The following is a 19,544-nucleotide window of genomic DNA, read 5'->3' as shown; positions in this document are numbered from 1 at the left end:
TATATGTAACTACCGGGTGAGTGTCTTCAACATCTATTTTTATTCTCAACTCTTGCCCGGTGGTTTTTTCCTTTTGTGACCGCCGGGTAAGTATGTTTGAAAGTTTATTTTATTATGCAAATGTCAGTTTTATATTCTATAAAAATATTTTGTTACAGTTTATATAGCAAGTACTAGAGACGATTTTGCTTTCTCATTCAAGCCCGTGGCAGAAGAATAAGTTCTCTCACAACGGGCAGGACTAATTATGGTTTTTTGTGTAAGAGTTTAATAGTGCAAGTTTTTCAGTGCTAAATTAGGCATTGGATTCTTTCAGCACAGGGACGTTGTTTTCCTAGCCTTAGACCTCTTCCAAGCTCCCCGGCCCATGGGAGAAGGAACGTCGATCGGCGAAAGGAAACGAGAGGCGTTAGCTCACGAGCAAACGCCCTCGCGAGCATACCTGTTAACGTTCCCAAGAATGCTCGCCCTTGCCATGGTAAAGCAAAGAGCGTTGAACGTTAAGATTCTTACACTGCTTTTAGAGTTTTGCATTGCATCACTTTTGATTTTAATGGCAATTCTTAAGTCATAGATATTCTCTGCTAATATCAATGCTTACAAACCATCATTGACTCGGTTTTTGTCATAGAGCGCCAGTCGGCCTTATGAACCCTCTGGTCGGAACCGAACGCGCCGAGCGGCATAATGAATATCATTTTGCCTTAACGCTCGGCGCTAAGTCTTTCAAGACAGGATGAATGCAGCCTCGTCTTTCAGGGCAAATGCAGCCTCGTCTTTCAGGGCGAATGCAGCCTCGTCTTTCAGGACGAATGCTGCCTCGTCTTTCAGGACTAATGCAGCCTCGTCTTTCAGAGCGAATGCTGCCTCGTCTGTCAGGACGAATGCAGCCTCGTCTTTCAGGGCGAATGCAGCCTCGTCTTTCAGGACGAATGCTGCCTCGTCTTTCAGGACGAATGCAGCCTCGTCTTTCAGGGCGAATGCTGCCTCGTCTTTCAGGGCGAATGCTGCCTCGTCTTTCAGGACGAATGCAGCCTCGTCTTTCAGGGCGAATGCAGCCTCGTCTTTCAGGGCGAATGCTGCCTCGTCTTTCAGGACGAATGCAGCCTCGTCTTTCAGGGCGAATGCTGCCTCGTCTTTCAGGACGAATGCAGCCTCGTCTTTCAGGGCGAATGCTGCCTCGTCTTTCAGGACGAATGCAGCCTCGTCTTTCAGGGCGAATGCTGCCTCGTCTTTCAGGACGAATGCAGCCTCGTCTTTCAGGGCGAATGCTGCCTCGTCTTTCAGTACGAATGCAGCCTCGTCTTTCAGGGCGAATGCTGCCTCGTCTTTCAGGACGAATGCAGCCTCGTCTTTCAGGGCGAATGCTGCCTCGTCTTTCAGGACGAATGCAGCCTCGTCTTTCAGGGCGAATGCAGCCTCGTCTTTCAGGACTAATGCTGCCTCGTCTTTCAGGACTTATGCACCCTCGTCTTTCAGGACTTATGCAGCCTCGTCTTTCAGGACGAATGCAGCCTCGTCTTTCAGGGCGAATGCAGCCTCGTCTTTCAGGACGAATGCAGCCTCGTTTTTCAGGGCGAATGCAGCCTCGTCTTTCAGGACGAATGCAGCCTCGTCTTTCGGGGCGAGTGCAGCCTCGTCTTTCAGGGCAGCCTTGTCTTTCGGGGCGAGTGGAGCCTCGTCTTTCGGGGCGAGGGCAGCCTCGTCTTTCGGGGCGAGTGCAGCCTCGTCTTTCGGGGCGAGTGCAGCCTCGTCTTTCGGGGCGAGTGCAGCCTCGTCTTTCGGGGCGAGTGCAGCCTCGTCTTTCGGGACGAGGGCAGCCTCGTCTTTCGGGACGAGGGCAGCCTCGTCTTTCGGGACGAGGGCAGCCTCGTCTTTCGGGACGAGGGCAGCCTCGTCTTTCAGGATGATAGGACGATCGCCGCCTTGTCCTTTCAGGGCGACGCCACGTCTTATAAGCTCTTTGTCAAGGAAGACTTTAGTGATCACTTTTCTCCTGTTGAATTGTTTGAGGTTAACAGAAGGAGAGGATCCTAAGTTCTGTTGCTCCATGTTCCCCACCCTCTGAGTTTTCACGTGGTCATTAATGGAGCTTTAAGAATATATTAATTTTTGTTTCTTAAAACAGAAACCTTTGATGACTAACAACAGTAGGAGCCAGACTTTGCTACTTCTGGCGAGCCTGGGAGAGGAGAGGAGCAGACCTTTGGTCCGTGTTTTTTCTAGGATGGATGCGAAATCTTTTTCCTAGTGAATCCTCCTTTGTTAGTTACTACCATAAGACTTTTCTGCCTAACCGACTTTGCAACTTCAATGTCTCTCTTTTGGGAGAGGGAGTCTTTTGTCCGGTCTTGGACGTAAATGCTCTTTACGCCTTCGTTCAGAAGTCAAAGTTCTCCATGGAGACATCAAAATCTTTGGAGAAGAGGGGAGCAGACCTTTGGTCAGTACTTCTTCTGAAGGAGGATTACTTTTTCCTTTTATAGGGAAACCTCCTTTAGTTTTTAGCTACAACGATTCTCTCTCCCAGTTCTAGAGAGGAGTCTAAGTGGCAGGCTATGCAATCAAACTTTATCTGAGGTTTGTTTACAAGGAAGAACGGGTGTAGAATGGGTCAGTTTCGGGCGTGTGTTTTGGTCTCAGCTCCGCCCCTCTCATGTTCACGTAACTTTTGCTTTATGTAGCGGAATACTGCTCTCTGGAGAAATCAGAGCGTCCCTGTATCTGGTTTTTTTAGATATCGTTGAGCCTATCAAATAATTAGGTCTTCCTGTCAACAAGAGAAGTTCTCTAATGACACCAGGACGCTCAGCACCTTGTCTTTTAGAACGTTCAGCGTCTCGCTCTGTTAACCTCTCGGCTCCCGTCTTACAGGCTCCACGTCTTACAGGACTTTTGGCACCGCGTCTTACAGGACTATCGGCGCCACGTCTTACAGGACGATCGGCGCCTCGTCTTTCAGGACGCTCGACGTCGAAGTTCTAGCATGAGGCATGACTTAGAATATGAGAAACTAGGACTTCGTGATGACACTAGTCGAATCGTGTGTCGAGATCAAGGACGCCTTCGTTCTGATTTCTTGGATCTAGAAAGGAGGTTTGTTCTAGGGCAAGAAACATCGGGGCAAACATGCTCAGCAGGAAGAGACTTTTTTTTCCCTCAGAATGGTCTCTCAACCCGCAAGTCTGTCACTCTCTGGATGTTGTGGGGCAGACCTGTAACAGACCTTTTTTGCCTCCAACTGGAAGAAGAGGATCCCCTGCTGCTGCTCCCTAGTCCCGGACGAGGAAGCTGTAGCAGTGGACTCCTTCGTGATGGATTGGACGGGGGTGGACATGTTTGCATTGCCCCCGTTCGAGATCATCAATCTGGTCTTCAGGAAATTCGCTCTCCTCGATTCGGGGCGAATGATCCTAGCGGCTCCATTCTGGCCTGCTAGGGAATGGTTTTCGGAAGTGATGGGCATGTTGATGGACTTCCCAAGAAGACTTTGGCAAGTCCAGATCTTCTCAAACAGCCCCACTTCGAGAGGTATCATCTTACCCCCCTTGCTCTCAACTGACTTCCTTCAGACTGACTAGAAGCTTGTCAGATCTCGAGGCTTTTCGGCACAAGCGACGAAATCTATCGCCAGAGCAAGGAGGATCTCTTCACAAAGAGTCTACCAATCTAGGTGGGAGACCTTTAGAGCTTGGTGCAGGCAGCACAAGTTTCCTCATCCACTTCCTCTCTGAGCCAGATTGCAGACTTCTTCTTGTACCTCAGACAGGATGCTAAGCTGGCTGTTTCTACCATCAATGGATACAGCAGTATGCTCTCCACCGTCTTTAGGCATAGAGGCCTGGAGTTGTCCCAAAATCAAGATTTGCAGGACCTCATTGGGTCTTTTCAGACGACGTAATAGGTACTCTTAAACCTGGATGTGGTGTTTAAGTTTCTGTGCTCCAAGAAATTTCAACCTTTCTCGCTAGCCTCTCTTCGGGTTGTAGCGAAGAAAACCCTCTCCCTTATGACTAGCGAATGCCAAGAGGTCAGCGAAGTCCTGGCGATTGGGAAGAGGGTGAGCTTCAATTAGGATAGGGCAGTTTGTGCCTTAAGGTTCATCTTTCTCGTAAAGAGCGAGAACCCTTCGTAACCCTGTCCTACGACGTTTGATGTCATTAACCTCACGAACCTAGTGGGTCGAGAGAAGGAAAGACTCCTCTGCCCAGTTAGGTCCCTCAAAGTTTTTTTGGCTCACGCTATGAACGTGAGCTGTGCATCCAACTTGTTATGGTGTTCAGTGAAAGATCCGCCAAAAACCCCAGTCTAAGTTTGCTTTGTCCTTTTTCCTGAGGGAGAAAATTAGGGAAGCCCACCTCTTATGTGAGGAGGAACACTTCGCCCTGTTGAAATTACGGGCTCACGAAGTGAGAGCCATTGCTACCTCTCTGGCATATCAGGAATATATGTTAGTTAGGCTATTCATGGATGCTATTTTCTAGAGGAGCAACTCTGTCTTCGCTTCTCATTAACTTAGAGAGGTGAGAGTAGACTTTGGCAAGTGCTATACCTTGGGCCCATACATAGCTGTGGTTTCTAAATTAGGAAAAGGAGTTTATAACCCCACTAAACCTTGGTTTATATGCATGTATGAGGGTTTGTGTTTTGATGATGGTCTGAGGACTTCGTCTTGTGGTGCGGTTCCCTCAGTCTAGATAGATAGTTTATGTCTATGTTGCAGGGTTAGGTGTTTAGTTTTAGTAAGGTTGCAGTTTTTATTATATGGGGCGAAGGTAGTTTCTGAAGTCTAGTCAAGTTGTTGGTCTTATCCCTTTGACAGACTCGATTGAGTTTTTTGCAGCTTTGCAGGCTTACTCCTGGATAAACTCTCCTAAGGGAATGCCACTCTAAAGGCTGTACCTTTTGAATCAGCTACCTCAGCAGGCAAGGAATCTAGGTGTTTTTATCTCCTACAACTCTTTTGTTGTTTCCCCAACGATGTTTACTGTCTGTTTCCCTCCTCCAAATGTGTGAATCAGCTATATATATATAACTGCCAGGTAAGTTCTGTTCATAAAAATGGAGTTTTTATGATAAAACAAAGTTTTATGAATACTTACCTGGCAGTTATATATATATTCGAAGGCCCACCCACCTCCCCTCAGGAGACAGGTCGGGCATAGATGAACTGAAGTCTTGGACACGGGAATGATTCCTTGGACCACCCTGTGACGGGTGTTACCACCTACCTCCCAACCACCACAAGGCGGTTGCCTCGTTTTGAAAAATTCTGCCGATTTTAGAGATATCAGCTATATATATATAACTGCCAGGTAAGTATTCATAAAACTTTGTTTTATCATAAAAACTCCATTTTACTGCTAGAGTGTCTTATTACTTTACCAGAGGCATGTGTCTATTGAAAGGAAAGAAAAGGGAAAATTTGAAAAATTGTACGGGTAAATGTTGATATACTGAGCTTCTAGAGAAGAAGCAATATGAACATCGGGTGAGTACAGATATAATTTGACTGAAATTAATTTTTCGCAGGTTTTGCAATGTTCTTGTATGGCATGAAAGTTAACATTGGAGGTGATTCAGACCTGAGAAAGTTGCGGAAAGAAGGAGAAACTGGCTACAAAATTCCAACTGGTTAGTTGATACTCATATGATTACATATTGTAAATATGGCAATATAAAATTTTTTTCCAATGTTTAGAATTATTTTCTAGTTGTTCCCATACTAACAAACCTTCCGTTATTTTTGTGGGTTATCTTTCAGCGTAGTTGGAAGGTAGCAATTAGAATTTAATTGCTAGGTGGCAACCCTGCCTAATCACATTAGGCGGGTAGGCTGGGGGTGGCTGTGGGGTTACTCAGCCGCCTTTATATATACTCTTACAGCAGTGAGAGACGTCACTTTTTCTTTTGGCTCAGTTGAGATTGGACGTGTCCGTTCTCTCCCTGACTGTCATTGGACTTTTTCAATTTTGCTTTTTCCTTTCAGGTGTGTTTATCTTCTCTAGCGGTCACCTTCATCAGAGCGCGAGGGTGCTTCGTGCGGGACCTTCCTGTCGTCGTTGGAGACTGGCCCGCACTCTTTGTGTCCTACTTGCTGAGGTCATCGATACGAGCAGGGTTTGCCCTGCGCAGAGTGTAGAGAGGGGTCTGCCTCCAATAGGAGAAATTTGGGCAGGGTAGGAAGAAAACGAAGCGCGACCATTCTCCCTCAGGGGCGAGCAAAGAGAGTTCTTCTTCTCGCACCCTCAAATCTCTCTCAAAAGCTCCTTCTTGCTCGCGCTCTTCCGAAGGACGATTGAGTTGGAGCGCAGATCGATTAACTCCTTGGCAACCCTGGGGTATTGGGGTATTGTTGCTCCTCCTAGAGGAGCAACTTCTCTTCCAGCCACTGGTGAGCCATTCTCCCATTCAGATCTGCTGCAGGTGTGGTCATCCTTAAGGATTTCGAGACCCCCTTCGAAGGAGGAGCTGCTGCACCTTTTTGAGCGTGGTGCCAGGGAGGACCCTTCTTCGGAGCCATCGACATCTCATGCCCTGGAACTGTGCGAGGTCTTATCTTTCGCCTTCTGGCCCTTCCACGTGTGGACGAGGTGATTGCTTGCGTTCACCTCTCCATCGCCCCCCTGCTGACGACAAACCCTCTCCATCTTGGAACCTTGTTGTCCCTTTACTTACTTTACTTTACTTGGATAGCTGCTTTTCCGGTCCCATACATCAGAGGAACCCCACTCTCTACAGGACCTCCACTGTCGTATTACCTTATTCGTTCAGATTATTTAATGTTTCATATCGTGTATTGTTCATTTACTGTTAAATTGCCACTGTTTTATGACTGTTGAAATAAGAAAATCTTCAGTTTCCTCTTGAAAGACTTAATGTCTTCAATCATTCGTATGTTTCGTGGGATTTATTATATAGTCTCGGGGCCACATATTTAAAGGCTCTGGAGCCTAAAGTAGACATATATCAAGGTTCCAACAGTTTGAAGCCATCTGTAACTATTCTCGTGTTGAGATGATTTGTTGGCTGCGCAATATGTAGCAATTCTCTTATGTATTTTGGACGACCGGTTCTGATAACTTGGTGGTTAATTTACATATTTTAAATTCAATTCTTGCTTTAATAGGTGGCCAGTGTAAATCAATTAGTTTAGAGGTGATACTTTCTCTAGGTGGGACACCTTTTATCAGTCTTGCTCCTCTGTTTATTATGTTTTGTAATTTCTTAAGTTGCACTTTTGGTAAATTGCAATAGAGTTGCAGTAGTCAATCCTGGTGATAACACAGTTTATCACAAGTTTCTTTACTGAATTTTTGTCCAGGTACTTTTTTATAAATGTAATATTTCTTGTATGATAACCACCATTTTTTATTACATTATTTATTTGGGCATTTAGAGACAGGTTACAGTCAAGAAATACACTTAGATCTCAAACTTTACTAGATATCAGCACAGAGTCATTATTTATGTTCATTTGAATATCACCCAAGTTTCTCACGCTGTTTCGCTAACCCACTACCATGAATTCAGTTTTGTTCTCATTTAATTTTAGTTGTTTAAATGTCATCCATTCTCTAACACTATCAAGGATTCGGTTTAGAGTTTCAGTTGTGTCATCTATATCATTTATGGAAAAGTAACCTTAACCTTTAACCCTTTGTTTCTCCCCACGGGTGCCCGTAGGTTACAGATGTAGATCTTCCGGGCACTAGCACTCCTACCACCAGCAGCGCAAAAGGACGAGCTTAACAATCGCCTTGCCCTTCTGGACTCTCTTCCCCTGATTGCCGTTTGCGACGATCGGAAGGTCTTTTGGATAGTAGATCATCATGATCAGAGCGCTCTTCTTCTAGAAGATACTCACGCTCTAGAGCCTTGCGCTCATAAGGCCACAGGTCTCGACGCTCTCCTCGGAGGAGTTCCTCTTCACGAGGACAAATCTCGCGATCTCTTTCTACACGAGCAGAGTCTAGACCTAGGTCCAGACGCTCGTGTTCTAGATCTCTGCGATCTACATCGGTAACGCCACCTCATGCCGACACCATCCGTTCTAGGGGAAATCGCGATCCATCCCTTCAACCTTAAGGAATTGAGGTAGTGCCTCCGGACCAACGTCCAGTTCTTGTACCTCCAGAGGAGGAGCCTTCAGCTCCTGCTGCCAAGGCTTTGTCAAGTGCTTCGAAAACCTCGTAGGTTCCCCCTCCTTAGACCGCGGAGGAATGTCCTGTGTGTAGGAAATTGAAGGACACTTAAGACGAAACCCAAAAACGCTGTGGTGGCACGGGAAGCTATTATGGCTGAGGCACAGACAGTCCTTTATGGCGGGTCCTCCCAGTGATTCTGTTGACGACCCTGACCTACCCTTAGATTCTGAGGAAGAGGATCTTCCAAAGGCGGTCAGTTCGAACAGGAGAGACGAGAGTTTGAGCATACCTTTTGTCAGGTCCTTGCCTGTATTAGGGCCATCTAATACAGGAAGGGAAGGATATGGTTTTTGATGAGATATTCAAGACCCAGAAGCCTTCCAGGTCCAGTGCACATCTGCTCTGGTCCGAAGGTTTGACAGCCGCTAAAAAGAAAGCTATCACCCATATATCTGAAACTTAATAGTTTCTTAAGGGTAGGTTCCTCATCTTGATCCCTTGCACTTTCTTTTATTCTGCAAAGAAAGTATTTCGAGATCGAAGGGGAACCACATTCCACCATGACCCTCAACCCTTCGGTAGAGTCCCTAAAGAAGGGTGTACCTACTCGGACCCTCTCCTCTCTGAAGGCCTCCCCCTCGGCAGTTGAGCTCCTGAATATAGAGAGAGGCATGAAGTACGCCATGCAGGCTGCTTCATGGCTCGATCTACAGCTGGGATCCTTAGGCTTCATGGGTTGCTCCCACAATCTTTCAAAGGAATCAGTCAAGAAGAATATGGAGTCTTTCTTGTTGTCAGGTACCTGGACTCTTGAGTTTCTATCACACCACGTTGTCAACATGTGGCCGAACGCCATTCTCAAAAGAAGGGATGTCGTCATTGGCAGGTTCCACAAACAAGTGCCGAAAGTGGAGGTCTCTCGGTTGAGGAATTCCACCCTCGAGGGTTCATCTATCTTTGGTCTGGAAGAGATAGAGGGGGCTGCTGTGGGATGAAGGAAATCGTCAAACGATTTTCTCCTCCATAGGGCCATGATATCGCGGAGCTATGGTAGACCTTCCCAGTCTTCACGGCCTCAGCAAGCACCTTCCTCTTCTCACCAGTCAACTTCTAGGTCCTTTGGAACTTCTAAGGTGTTTAGGCAGCCCTTTCCATCCAAAGGCCAGAAAGGGTCCAAGTCCTTCAGAGGAAAGAAGGGAGGAAAGGGATGTGGCTGAGGTGGTCACTCCCAATAGGAATGGCATTCCTCATCACGTACCACCTGTGGGAGGAAGCCTACAGTATCTCTGGTAGAGGTGGCAGCTCCATGGAGCAGATCCCTCGATGGTTGAAGTGATTGCCTTAGGGTATCGCATCCCGTCCATTCAATCTCTCCCTCCTCTGACTCGGGATCCATTGCGTGTATGCTTCTATGCGAAGGAATCCGCAAATGAGCTGGCCCTCATGGCCGAAGTCCATACCATGCTGCAGAAGGGCACTCTCCAAGAGGTTGCAGATGGGTCCCCAGTCCTCTACACTCAAATTTTTCTGGTGAAAAGGGTGATTGGAGGCTGGAGACCAGTTATCAATCTCTCCCTTCTGAACAAGTATGTTTAACAGACTCAGTTCAGAATGGAGACGGCAGACACGGTCATCCAAGCTGTTCATCCAAGGGATATCATGTGTACACTGGATCTTAAGGATGCACACTTCCAGATCCCAATCCATCCATCTTCAAGGAAATATCTAAGATTCACTAGAGGGTTCACCCAGGTGTCATCTTGAGTTCACAAGAACAGCATCCATCTTTCAGATATCTGGACAACTGGCTGATCCTAGCAGACTCGGAGACCACCCTTCTTCGTCACTGGGGCACACTTCTTGAGTTTTGTCAGGACCTGGGGGTTCTGATAAATCATGAGAAGTCATTATTGCAACCTTCACAGAGACTGGTATACCTTGGTATGATTATAGACACCGTCCAAGAGAACGTCTTCCCATCAGATGAAAAGAGTACACAGACTGAAGGAAGTAGCGACACCCTTCCTCAGGTAAGAAGTTCTTCCAGCTACTCGTTAGTCGAGTCTGTAGGGCCATCTAACTTCTCTCATCTTTTTTGTTCCAAATGGCTGCCTCAAGATAAGATCCCTGCAGTGGCACCTGAAGTCCGCGTGGAACCAACACTCTGATCCACTGGACATCCGAGTTCCTATAACTCAGGATCAGGTGACCTATTTGAGTTGGTGGATGGTAGACGAAATCCTTCGACAAGGCCAGAATACTCTCGTTCCCCCTCTGGATTTGATGCTTTTTACAGATGCATCAAAAGAAGGGTGGGGAGCTCACCTGCTTCATCATACAATCTCTGGCCTTTGGTCAGAGTCAGAAAGGTACCAGCACATTAATCTTCTAGAGATGAGAGTAGCTTACCTTGCTCTTCATCAGTTCCAACAGTTACTGGAAAGTCACTCTGTTGTTGATGAGTAATAACAACACAGTAGTGGCTTACATAAACAAATAGGGCGGAACCTTTTTGCAGCCTCTATGCCATCTTGCAGTAAAGATCCTCAGATGGTCAGGAGAACATTCGGTGTCTCTATCAGCTCAATTCATTCCAGGCAAGAGAAATGTGCTCGCGGACAAAGTGACTCGTGATAGCAGGCTCCGAATGGTCTTTGAATCGTCCGATAGCCTACAAAGTTGACTTTATGGGGTTCCCCGAATGTAGACCTGTTCGCAGCATCCTGAACAGCAAGCTTCCGCTTTACTGTTTCTCCAGTCCCGGACCCTCAGGCTCTGTGGGAAGATGCATTCCAACAATGGTGGGACAACATCGACGTGTACGCCTTTTCCCCCGTTTTTTTCTGATTAGAAGACTGCTCAACTAAACCAGAGCATCCAAAGATCTAATGATGACCCTTGTAGCTCCACTATGGGAGCAGGCAGAGTGGTTTCCGGATCTCCTGCAACTTCTAGTAGATCTACCGCGAGAACTCCCTCCACAACCAGATCTATTCAAACAACCACACGCAAACATGTTCCACAAGACCGTGCAGTCGCTTCGACTTCACGCGTGGAGACTATCCAGCGTCTCCTCTCAGAAGGGCTTTTCACGACAAGTTGCGGATCGAATGTCCTAATACTTGCGTAGGGCTCAGGCTCGGTCTACCAGGCAAAATGGAGAGTATTCTATGGTTGGTGTCATGGAATGAATATTTCTCCTCTTGATGCCTCTGTTCCAGTAATAGTGGAGTTTCCTGTATACCTTCGGGAGGAAAAGCTTCTATTGGTACCGGCGGTGAAAGGCTATAGCTCAGCCTTAAGCCTCGCCTTTAAGCTGAAAGGAAATGATATTTCCTCTTCGTTGGAGCTTTCTTTACTCATACGGAGTTATTAGATCCCTTGACCTTAGTCAGAGGTTATGCCTCCTCCTTGGAACATGTTTTGCGTCTTGAGATCCGGGAAAGGACCTCTTTACGAACCATTACGCCACGCAAATGACCAAAATTTCATTTTGAAGATGGCGTTCCTGCTCCCTTTAGCCTCGGCCAAGAGCGTCGGCAAACTTCATGGCCTCTCGTATGACATCGCCCATTCAAGGGGATGGGGGAAAGTGACACTCCACTTTGTCCCTGAGTTTATTGCCAAGACTCAAAGTCCGAGGGTTCTGGACCATAGATTTGGGCCCTTTCAGATTGCGAGTCTTCGGTCTGTAACCAATGGCCCAGATCAGTTGTTACTATGCCCAATGAGGAGTTTGAGATACAATCTTTAACGCACTGCAGCAACACGGCCCAGACTAACACTTCGGTTTGTTAGTTCAGGTAGAGTAAAGAGGAGGATCTCCAAGAACACTGTTTCCTCCTGGATTCGCCAAGTAATCGAAAGATCCTTGGCTCCCTATCCTTCTCAGGCTCATCGACCTAGAACCCATGATGTCAGGGGAATCAGTACTTCCCTGGCATGTACAGGGAAATTAGTACATTGAGATAATAATAATAATTCTCCGTGTTGCAAGTTCTCTAAGTGGTTGTGTGGAAGAGACAGACCACCTTCACAGACCAATACTTAAAAGACGTGACCCACAGGAGACTCGATACATTCACCATTGGTCCCGTGGTGGTTGCTCAACAAATGGTTTCAGATACCTCAGGCTCCTTGATGGACAAGTAGCAGTTGGTTTAGGGCATTGGTTACTGGGTTAAGACTAGGATTATTGGGAAGAATGCCTGGCTTTCCTTTCTTCATCTTCCCTGCCCTTGGGGTACAGCACCATGGGTCCCTCTGTGAGCTGGCTTCAACCTCTGCAGGTAATTATCACTTCTCTTGTGTAGCCTAGTATAAGTTATAAAATTGTTATATGGTCCATGTCCCCATTGCTTTCTGCGAGGAAGCAATGGGATACGTCTTGTTTTTCTATATAAACTCAAAAGGCGTTAAACAAATTAACAACCTCTATTACACTGCATTGCACATCCTGCGAGTATACTCACTTGGTATATTTCAGCTAGGTGTCAAAGTTTTCTGCAGACCACTGTACCAAATAAAACCAGGTCAATGTCCATGCCAGATCTAGGACCTCACCCACCTAAGAGTGAGTCATCCACATAAATAAAGGAAGGTTTATTAGTATGGGAACAAATGACAAATTTGGAGATCATTTATATTTTTCCCTAACTAATACAAACCTGAAGTTATTTGTATAAATTAGCCTGCCATCACCTGTCCCCCAGAAGTCCTGAATGCAATCAAAAGTGAAGTCTTTCACTGCTGTAAGAGTATATATAGAGGCAGCTGGGTACCCCCTAGCCACCCCCAGCCTACCTGCTCAAGCAGTTTGGCAGGATTGCCACCTTCCAACTACGCTGAAAGATAATCCACATAAATAACTCCAGGTTTGTATTAAATTTGTCATTTTGAAGTGTGAATTGGACCCGCTAATGTTGCCCTTAATAGCTAGCTAATTTGATCACATAATATTAAGATTAACATATTTACATTAGGTAAAAATTTCATGTGATTTTGGTAAGGCTGTAAAGAGAAGTAATTAAGATGGATTTTTAATTTGAAGACAGGTCATAGAATTAACTTCCCATTTTCACTAGCTTTCAAATGATAATATCATATTCCCTTTCATTTTTAGTACTTTGCCATGATTTTTTAGTTCAGCAAGATTACAATGCTGTTAGTTTTTAAAAGCATTAATTATTTACTATTTTAGTAAGGACAGAACCCAGGTCTTGAATTATTAAGTAGTCATTAGCCATTATTAGATATTTTTTAATTAAGCATCTAATGTATAAATGTTGATAAAGATGCTTATGTTGGTGACCATGTAGAGATAATTTCATTTTCCTTTCACGTTTTTGTAAAATATAGGCAATTTTTATCAAGGAAACTTTGCATATATGTAGACTGACATAATTTTCAGTGTCTGATAATATGAATTTTACAATTCTAGGAGGTTGGTTTGATAAGATCACATGTCCTAACTACTTTGGCGAAATAATTGAAATGTGGGGATATGCCCTTGCTAGTTTAGCCCCACCTGCTATTGCACATGCATTATTTACAACACTGTTTTTATCAAAAAGAGCTTTGGATCATCATGAGTAAGTAATTGCTGTATTGTTTTACATTGTTGAAAAGTTTTTTACTTATGTTATAAGGTATACTGTAGTAATGTATTAATTATTTTCTGCTTTTGATAGTAATGTTTTTTTTTCTGTTATTAAGGTTCTATGATTTATTTAGATAATTGTTCCTATTGTGACCAAATCATTGCCTTAAGTAAGCTTTGCATTTTAGTTAGTTTGATTTTTGGGACTGCATATATATGAAAATCGAAGAAAATATAACAGTTGATATCAAACCACATTTAAATTTTGTTATTATTATTTGGAAGGGTATGTGAGAGAAGGAAGTTTAGAGTTAATGTGGGTGAGAGTAAGGTTATGAGATTGCGAGAAGGGAAGGTGGTGCGATGTTGATGGTCATGTTGAATGGAGAGTTACTTGAAGAGGTGGATCAGTTCAAGTACTTGGGGGTCTGTTGTTGCAGCAAATAGTGGAGTGTAAGCAGATGTTCATTAGAGTGAATGAAGAATGCAAAGTGTTGGGGGTTGTAAAAGGAGTGGTAAAGAATAGAGGGTTGGGCATAAATGTAGAGAGATTTCTGAGTGAGAAAGTGATTGTACAAACTGTGATGTATGGATTGTAGTTTGGGGGAATGAAAATAACTGAGAGACAGAAATTTAATATGTTTAAGATGAAGTGTTCGAGGAGTATGGCTGGTGTATTTCGAGTAGAGTTAGTTAGGAACGAAGTAATGAGGGTGAGAATGGGTGTAAGAAATGAGTTAGCAGCTAGAGTGGATATGAATGTGTTGAGGTGTTTTGGCCATGTTGAGAGAGTGGAAAATGACTGTCTGGTAAAGAAGGTGATGAATGCAAGAGTTGATGGGAGAAGTACAAGAGGAAGGCCAAGGTTTGGGTGGATGGATGGTGTGAAGAAAGTTCTGGGTGATAGGGGGATAGATGTGAGAGAGGCAAGAGAACGTGCTAGAAATAGGAATGAATGGCGAGCGATTGTGGCACAGTTCTGGTAGGCTCTGCTGCTTCCTCCGGTCACCTTGGATAACTCTGGAGGTAGCAGTTTTAGGGGATCCAGCATTATGAAGCTTCATATGTGGTGGATAACGCGGTAGGTTGAGCTGTGGCACCCTAGCAGTACCAGCTGAACTAGGTTGAGTCCTTAGTCAGGCTGGGAGGAGGCATACAGTATGCATGTACATATGTATTATTATTATTATCATTATTATTATTATTATTATTATTATTATTATTACTTGCTAAGCTACAACCTTAGTTGGAAAAGCAGGATGCTATAAGCCCAGGGGCTCCAACAGGGAATATTGCCCAATGAGGAAAGGTAACAAAGAAAAATAGAATATTTAAATAACAGTAACAACATTAAGATAAATATCTCCTTTGTAAACTATAGAAACTTTAACATAACAAGTGGAAGAGAAATAAGAAAGAATAGTGTGCTCGAGTGTAACCTTAAGCAAGAGAACTTTAGCCCAAGACAATTAAAGACCATGGTACAGAGGCTATGGCACTACCCAAGACTAGATTTTGGAGTATCCTTTTCCTAGAAGAGCTGCTTACCATATGTAAAGTCTCTCTTCTACCCTTACTTAGAGAAAAGTGGCCACTGAACAAAGATAGTGCAGTAACCCCTTGAGTAAAGAAAAATTGTTTGGTAATCTCAATTAGTTCCAACACAGAGACATACCTCGAACTACTTTCTTAGGAGGTACCTGGAATCTCCTCTCAACCGACCAGAGTTTTGTGTAGTTTACCCTACTTCTGTTTTCTCTAAGGACTACCCCAGGCGGAAGGATACGTGCCCTGAGGCTAGTCCCGAGCCAGGTCGCATGTTAGCTTGGGTCTCGACCCTCAGTAAGTTCTCTGGTCGCGTCATGATACCATCTCGACGCTCTCCTTGTCTTAGTGCGACCCTTTGTGTCCCCGACTCGTGTGTCCCACGTGGTTCCCGCGTGGCCCGCTATACTTTCCCTAATGCTCTCACATGTTCGCTTGTTTCCCTTGTGCTTTCCCTTGTGTTTGTAAAGTGTTCTCTTGCTTTTATTATCCTTTTCCGTTGCGTTCCTGTGTCTTGCGGTATTGTGCTAGTGCGTTATGGAGCATCATCGCCGTTGTCCTGGGCCTAAGGCTGGAAAATCGTGTGGTGCGTTCTTGTCTAAGCCTGAGGTGGACCCGCACTCCCTTTGCTCTTCGTGCAGGTGTAGAGTTTGCTCTCCTTCGGACACGTGTCCGGAGTGTGTGTCGTGGACTGAAGTGCCATGGGTGAGGTTTGGGACGAAGAAGAAGAAGTCCTCTAAACGTTCGCCCAGGAAGTCCAGCATTTCTTCGCCCGCGACGTCTACGGGAGAGAAGTCTGACAGGGTCCCTTCTTCATCCCCTACCCAGAGTAGGGGACGAGGTAAGTCCATTGCGGGGAAGAAACCAATGGTTCTCTCCAGGAGTTGTGTCTTCGGGATTCTGGGGTTGCTGATCCTTTACAGGCAAGTGGGGGGCCTGAAAGTGTAATTAGTGAAGGTCCGCAAGACGATGCCCTTGTGCATGGGGGGCACGTCTCTTCGGACGATCCTATGTGGAATAAACATGTCCCTGTATCTCCGCCAGCTTCATGGATTTATGTTTCAGGTGCCTCCGCAGCTGAAGGAGCCCCAAGAAAAGAAGATTCGCCGTTGGAAGACCCCCTCAGGTGGGGGCCCCCAAGAACTCCATGTAGGTCACCCTTGAGGGGAGAGGACGGCCTTGGGTCCTGGTTCCAAGATGTTGATCGCCCGATCTCTCTCCCAGCTCCTCTCCCGGCGGTTCCCGACGTCTTCCTTCAGCCTTCGACATCTGGAACCCAGAAAATAGCGAAACCGGACGTGCCCGTCTCGCGGAGCTGTTACGAAGAGTTGTCAGGGTCCTCGGAGGGAGGCTCATCATTGTTGTCGGAGGAGGAGGCGTGGAGAAGACACCGTTGGAGGAGGGACAGATCCAGGAGACGGCGCTCCCCCTCAAGGTCCCGCTCTAGGTCACGGTATGGGAGGAAGCTGTCAAGGTCCCCGAAGAAGAAAGCCAGGAGGAGTGGTTCGCCGAAGGAACAATGGGTCCTCGTTCCCCGCAGTAAGCTCTCGGACTTTACTTCTCTCCCTAGCACTGCATGGTTGGCTTCCCGGAGACAGTCCTCCTAGAAGGGCCTCCACCAGCCATAGAATTGACCATCACAAAGACCCAAGGAGCTCCATGGACTGGCGTAAGACCTCGATCCAGGCCTCCCTTCCCGCCCAGTGGAGGGAGCCGCCTTTTCGGACGGGTAGCCTCGTTGGTTTAGCTCAACCGAGCGATATTGAGGGACGGCTTCCTCTGTCGGGCAAACCCACGGAAGCCTCGCCCCCTTCAAAGAAAGGCAAACGGAGGACGGAGGTTACCGCGCCCTCCGCAATGCCCGTCCTCAGACCACAGACTGGTACGGAGGCCCCCATCAGTACGGTTCCTCAACCTCGGACGGAGAGCGCGGACGGCGACACTGGAGCCGCACCAGCGGAGGACTCCGCTTATAGGAGGGTCATTGGTCTGATTCGCCATCACCACAGGATCGAGGAACCACTGCCTGCGGACGAGGATGCTTGGCAGTCTAGCCTTGATAGACTAATGGAAGAGCCCGTCCAACAGAAGAACCCCTTAGCCCTTCCTTTAGCCAGAGATGTGAGGCTTGGCCATGCTCACATAGACAAGGTTGTGGCACGAAACGCTGAAGGCTCCAAGGTACAGGGCTCCTCCAAGTTACTTCAGGGTTGAAGTCCCAAAGTAAATATTACTGGATGGAAGGACAACCACAAGGAGCCTGCAAATTGGAAGACTTTGGAAGTTTTGGGTCAGGGAACTTCGTAGGACAGGGCTTCCTTAGCTCCTGTCTGTTTTTCTCCATCGGAGGCATGAATGATGGAGGAGATGTCCAAAGATCTCGTCAACGTCGCCTCTTGGTTGGACTGGTGGGCCTCGACACTAGTAGGCATCCAGGCTTCTGCCGACTCTGCAGTGCCGTCCAACCAGGCACTGCTGAAGGAACTTATCAGCTCCGGAGGACGAGCCTTGAAGTTCTTAACCTTTCAGTCTCTAGCATTATCAGCCAATTGGGTTCTGCGACGGGAAGGACACGGTCTTAAATAAATTGTCCAGTCGCATACCAGACAGGGAGGCGAGGACTTTGAGGAACCTGTCTGTGTGGGGTGACGGACTCTTTCCCCTGAAACAGACAGAGGAAGTAGTGGAGAAACTGATGAAACGGAAGGAAGTGAGCACTCCCAGACCTCATAGCATGAGGAGACCCACTTACAGGAGGCCTCCTCCGGATGGTCTGTCGACGTCTCGAGCCCCCTCTAACCAGGTGAGGAGAGAGGCCCCGGCTTCCCTGTGGTCTCACCCTTCGCAGCCCTCCCGCAGGGGCAATTCCACAACCCCAGCCTCCCATAGAAAAGCCCACTCGGCTTCCAGGAGAGGACGCTCAGGCCGCGCCTCCAGAAGGAGGTAGGGTGAGAGGCCCCCCACTCCTGCCCAAACCTCAGGTAGGGGGATGCCTCAGACGATTTTGGCTAGCATGGAAGAATCACGGAGCCGAACCCTGGACGGTAACAGTGTTAAAAGAGGGGTACAGGCTTCCGTTCTTGGCAGATCCTCCACCTCTTATCCCAGCAAGTCAGGCGGAGTGGTTAGCCCCCAGGAACCCCTTGAAGAGGGAGGCCTTACAAGTAGTAGTCTCCACTATGTTAACGAAAGAGGCGAGGGAAACGGTGCTACAACCGGGTCCAGGTTTCTACAGCCGCCTCTTCCTGGTGAAGAAAGCGATGGGAGGTTGGAGACCAGTCATAGATCTGTCAGCCCTCAACAAGTTTGTGTGCAAGACCAGCTTCAAGATGGACATCCCGAAGTCGGTCCTAGAGTCCTTGAGGGAAGGAGACTTCATGATTTCCATAGACCTCAAGGACGCCTATTTCCAGATCCCCATTCACCCCTCCAGCAGAAAGTACCTTCGGGTGAAGTGGGATACCCAGATCTTGCAATTCAAGACTCTTTGCTTCGGCCTGTCGACAGCGCCCAAAATCTTCACGAGAATCTTCATGACTGTCTCCGCTTGGGCGCACAGACAGGGGATTCGTTTGATTCGCTACCTGGACGACTGGTTACTCCTTTCTTCCTCAGAGGCAGTTTTGAAGGAGCAAGGCGCGAAGCTAATGCAATTCTGCAAGGTTCTGGGTATCACCATCAACCTGGAGAAGTCGCACCTGTCTCCCTCCACCAGGATGACGTACGTGAGGATGGTTCTAGACTCCCGACTAGTGAGAGTCTTCCCCTCGGAGGAAAGGCTGAACAACCTGAACCAGATCCTCCGTCCCTTCCTGTCAGGTCAGCCCAGGAGAGCGAAGGATTGGCAGAGATCGATAGGACATCTGGTTTCTTTGGAGAAGCTGGTTCCCCAAGGGAGGATAAACCTCAGGGCCATCCAATGGAACCTGAAGGGCCTCTGGAACCAGGTGGGATCACCATACAAGATAATTCCTGTTCTTCCAGAGGCGAAACAATCCTTAGAGTGGTGGAGACACCGAGCAAACACCCTCAAGGGGATGCCCTTCTCAGCGGAGCCCCCGGAGATGCACCTCTTCACGGACGCCTCCAGGGAAGGATGGGGAGCTCACCTTCGCGGGGAGTCAGCAAGGGGTTCTTGGACGGAGCTGGAAAAGACGCAGCATATCAACGTCCTGGAGATGAAGGCCGTTCAGAAAGCGTGCCTTCAGTTCGTCGGTCTTCTAAGAGGAAACACAGTGACGTTAATGTGCGAC

At 47.0% G+C, this 19,544-nt stretch overlaps 1 protein-coding gene across 2 annotated transcripts in view; it reads left to right on the top strand.

Annotated features, from left to right (window-relative positions):
* Positions 1-19,544, top strand: part of LOC137650042 (3-oxo-5-alpha-steroid 4-dehydrogenase 1-like) — a 147,515-nt gene that overhangs the window by 108,297 nt on the left and 19,674 nt on the right. For both annotated transcript variants that reach the window (XM_068383065.1, XM_068383066.1), the window contains exons 4-5: positions 5,533-5,634; positions 13,588-13,738. In XM_068383065.1, coding sequence (XP_068239166.1) covers positions 5,533-5,634; positions 13,588-13,738 — 253 coding nt within the window. The remainder of the gene's footprint in view (positions 1-5,532; positions 5,635-13,587; positions 13,739-19,544) is intronic.

This window comes from Palaemon carinicauda, chromosome 11, assembly GCF_036898095.1.
Source record: "Palaemon carinicauda isolate YSFRI2023 chromosome 11, ASM3689809v2, whole genome shotgun sequence".
Lineage (NCBI taxonomy): Eukaryota > Metazoa > Arthropoda > Malacostraca > Decapoda > Palaemonidae > Palaemon > Palaemon carinicauda.
The sequence above is the reverse complement of the archived record's forward strand: the minus strand, read 5'-3'. Positions and strand labels throughout refer to the sequence as shown.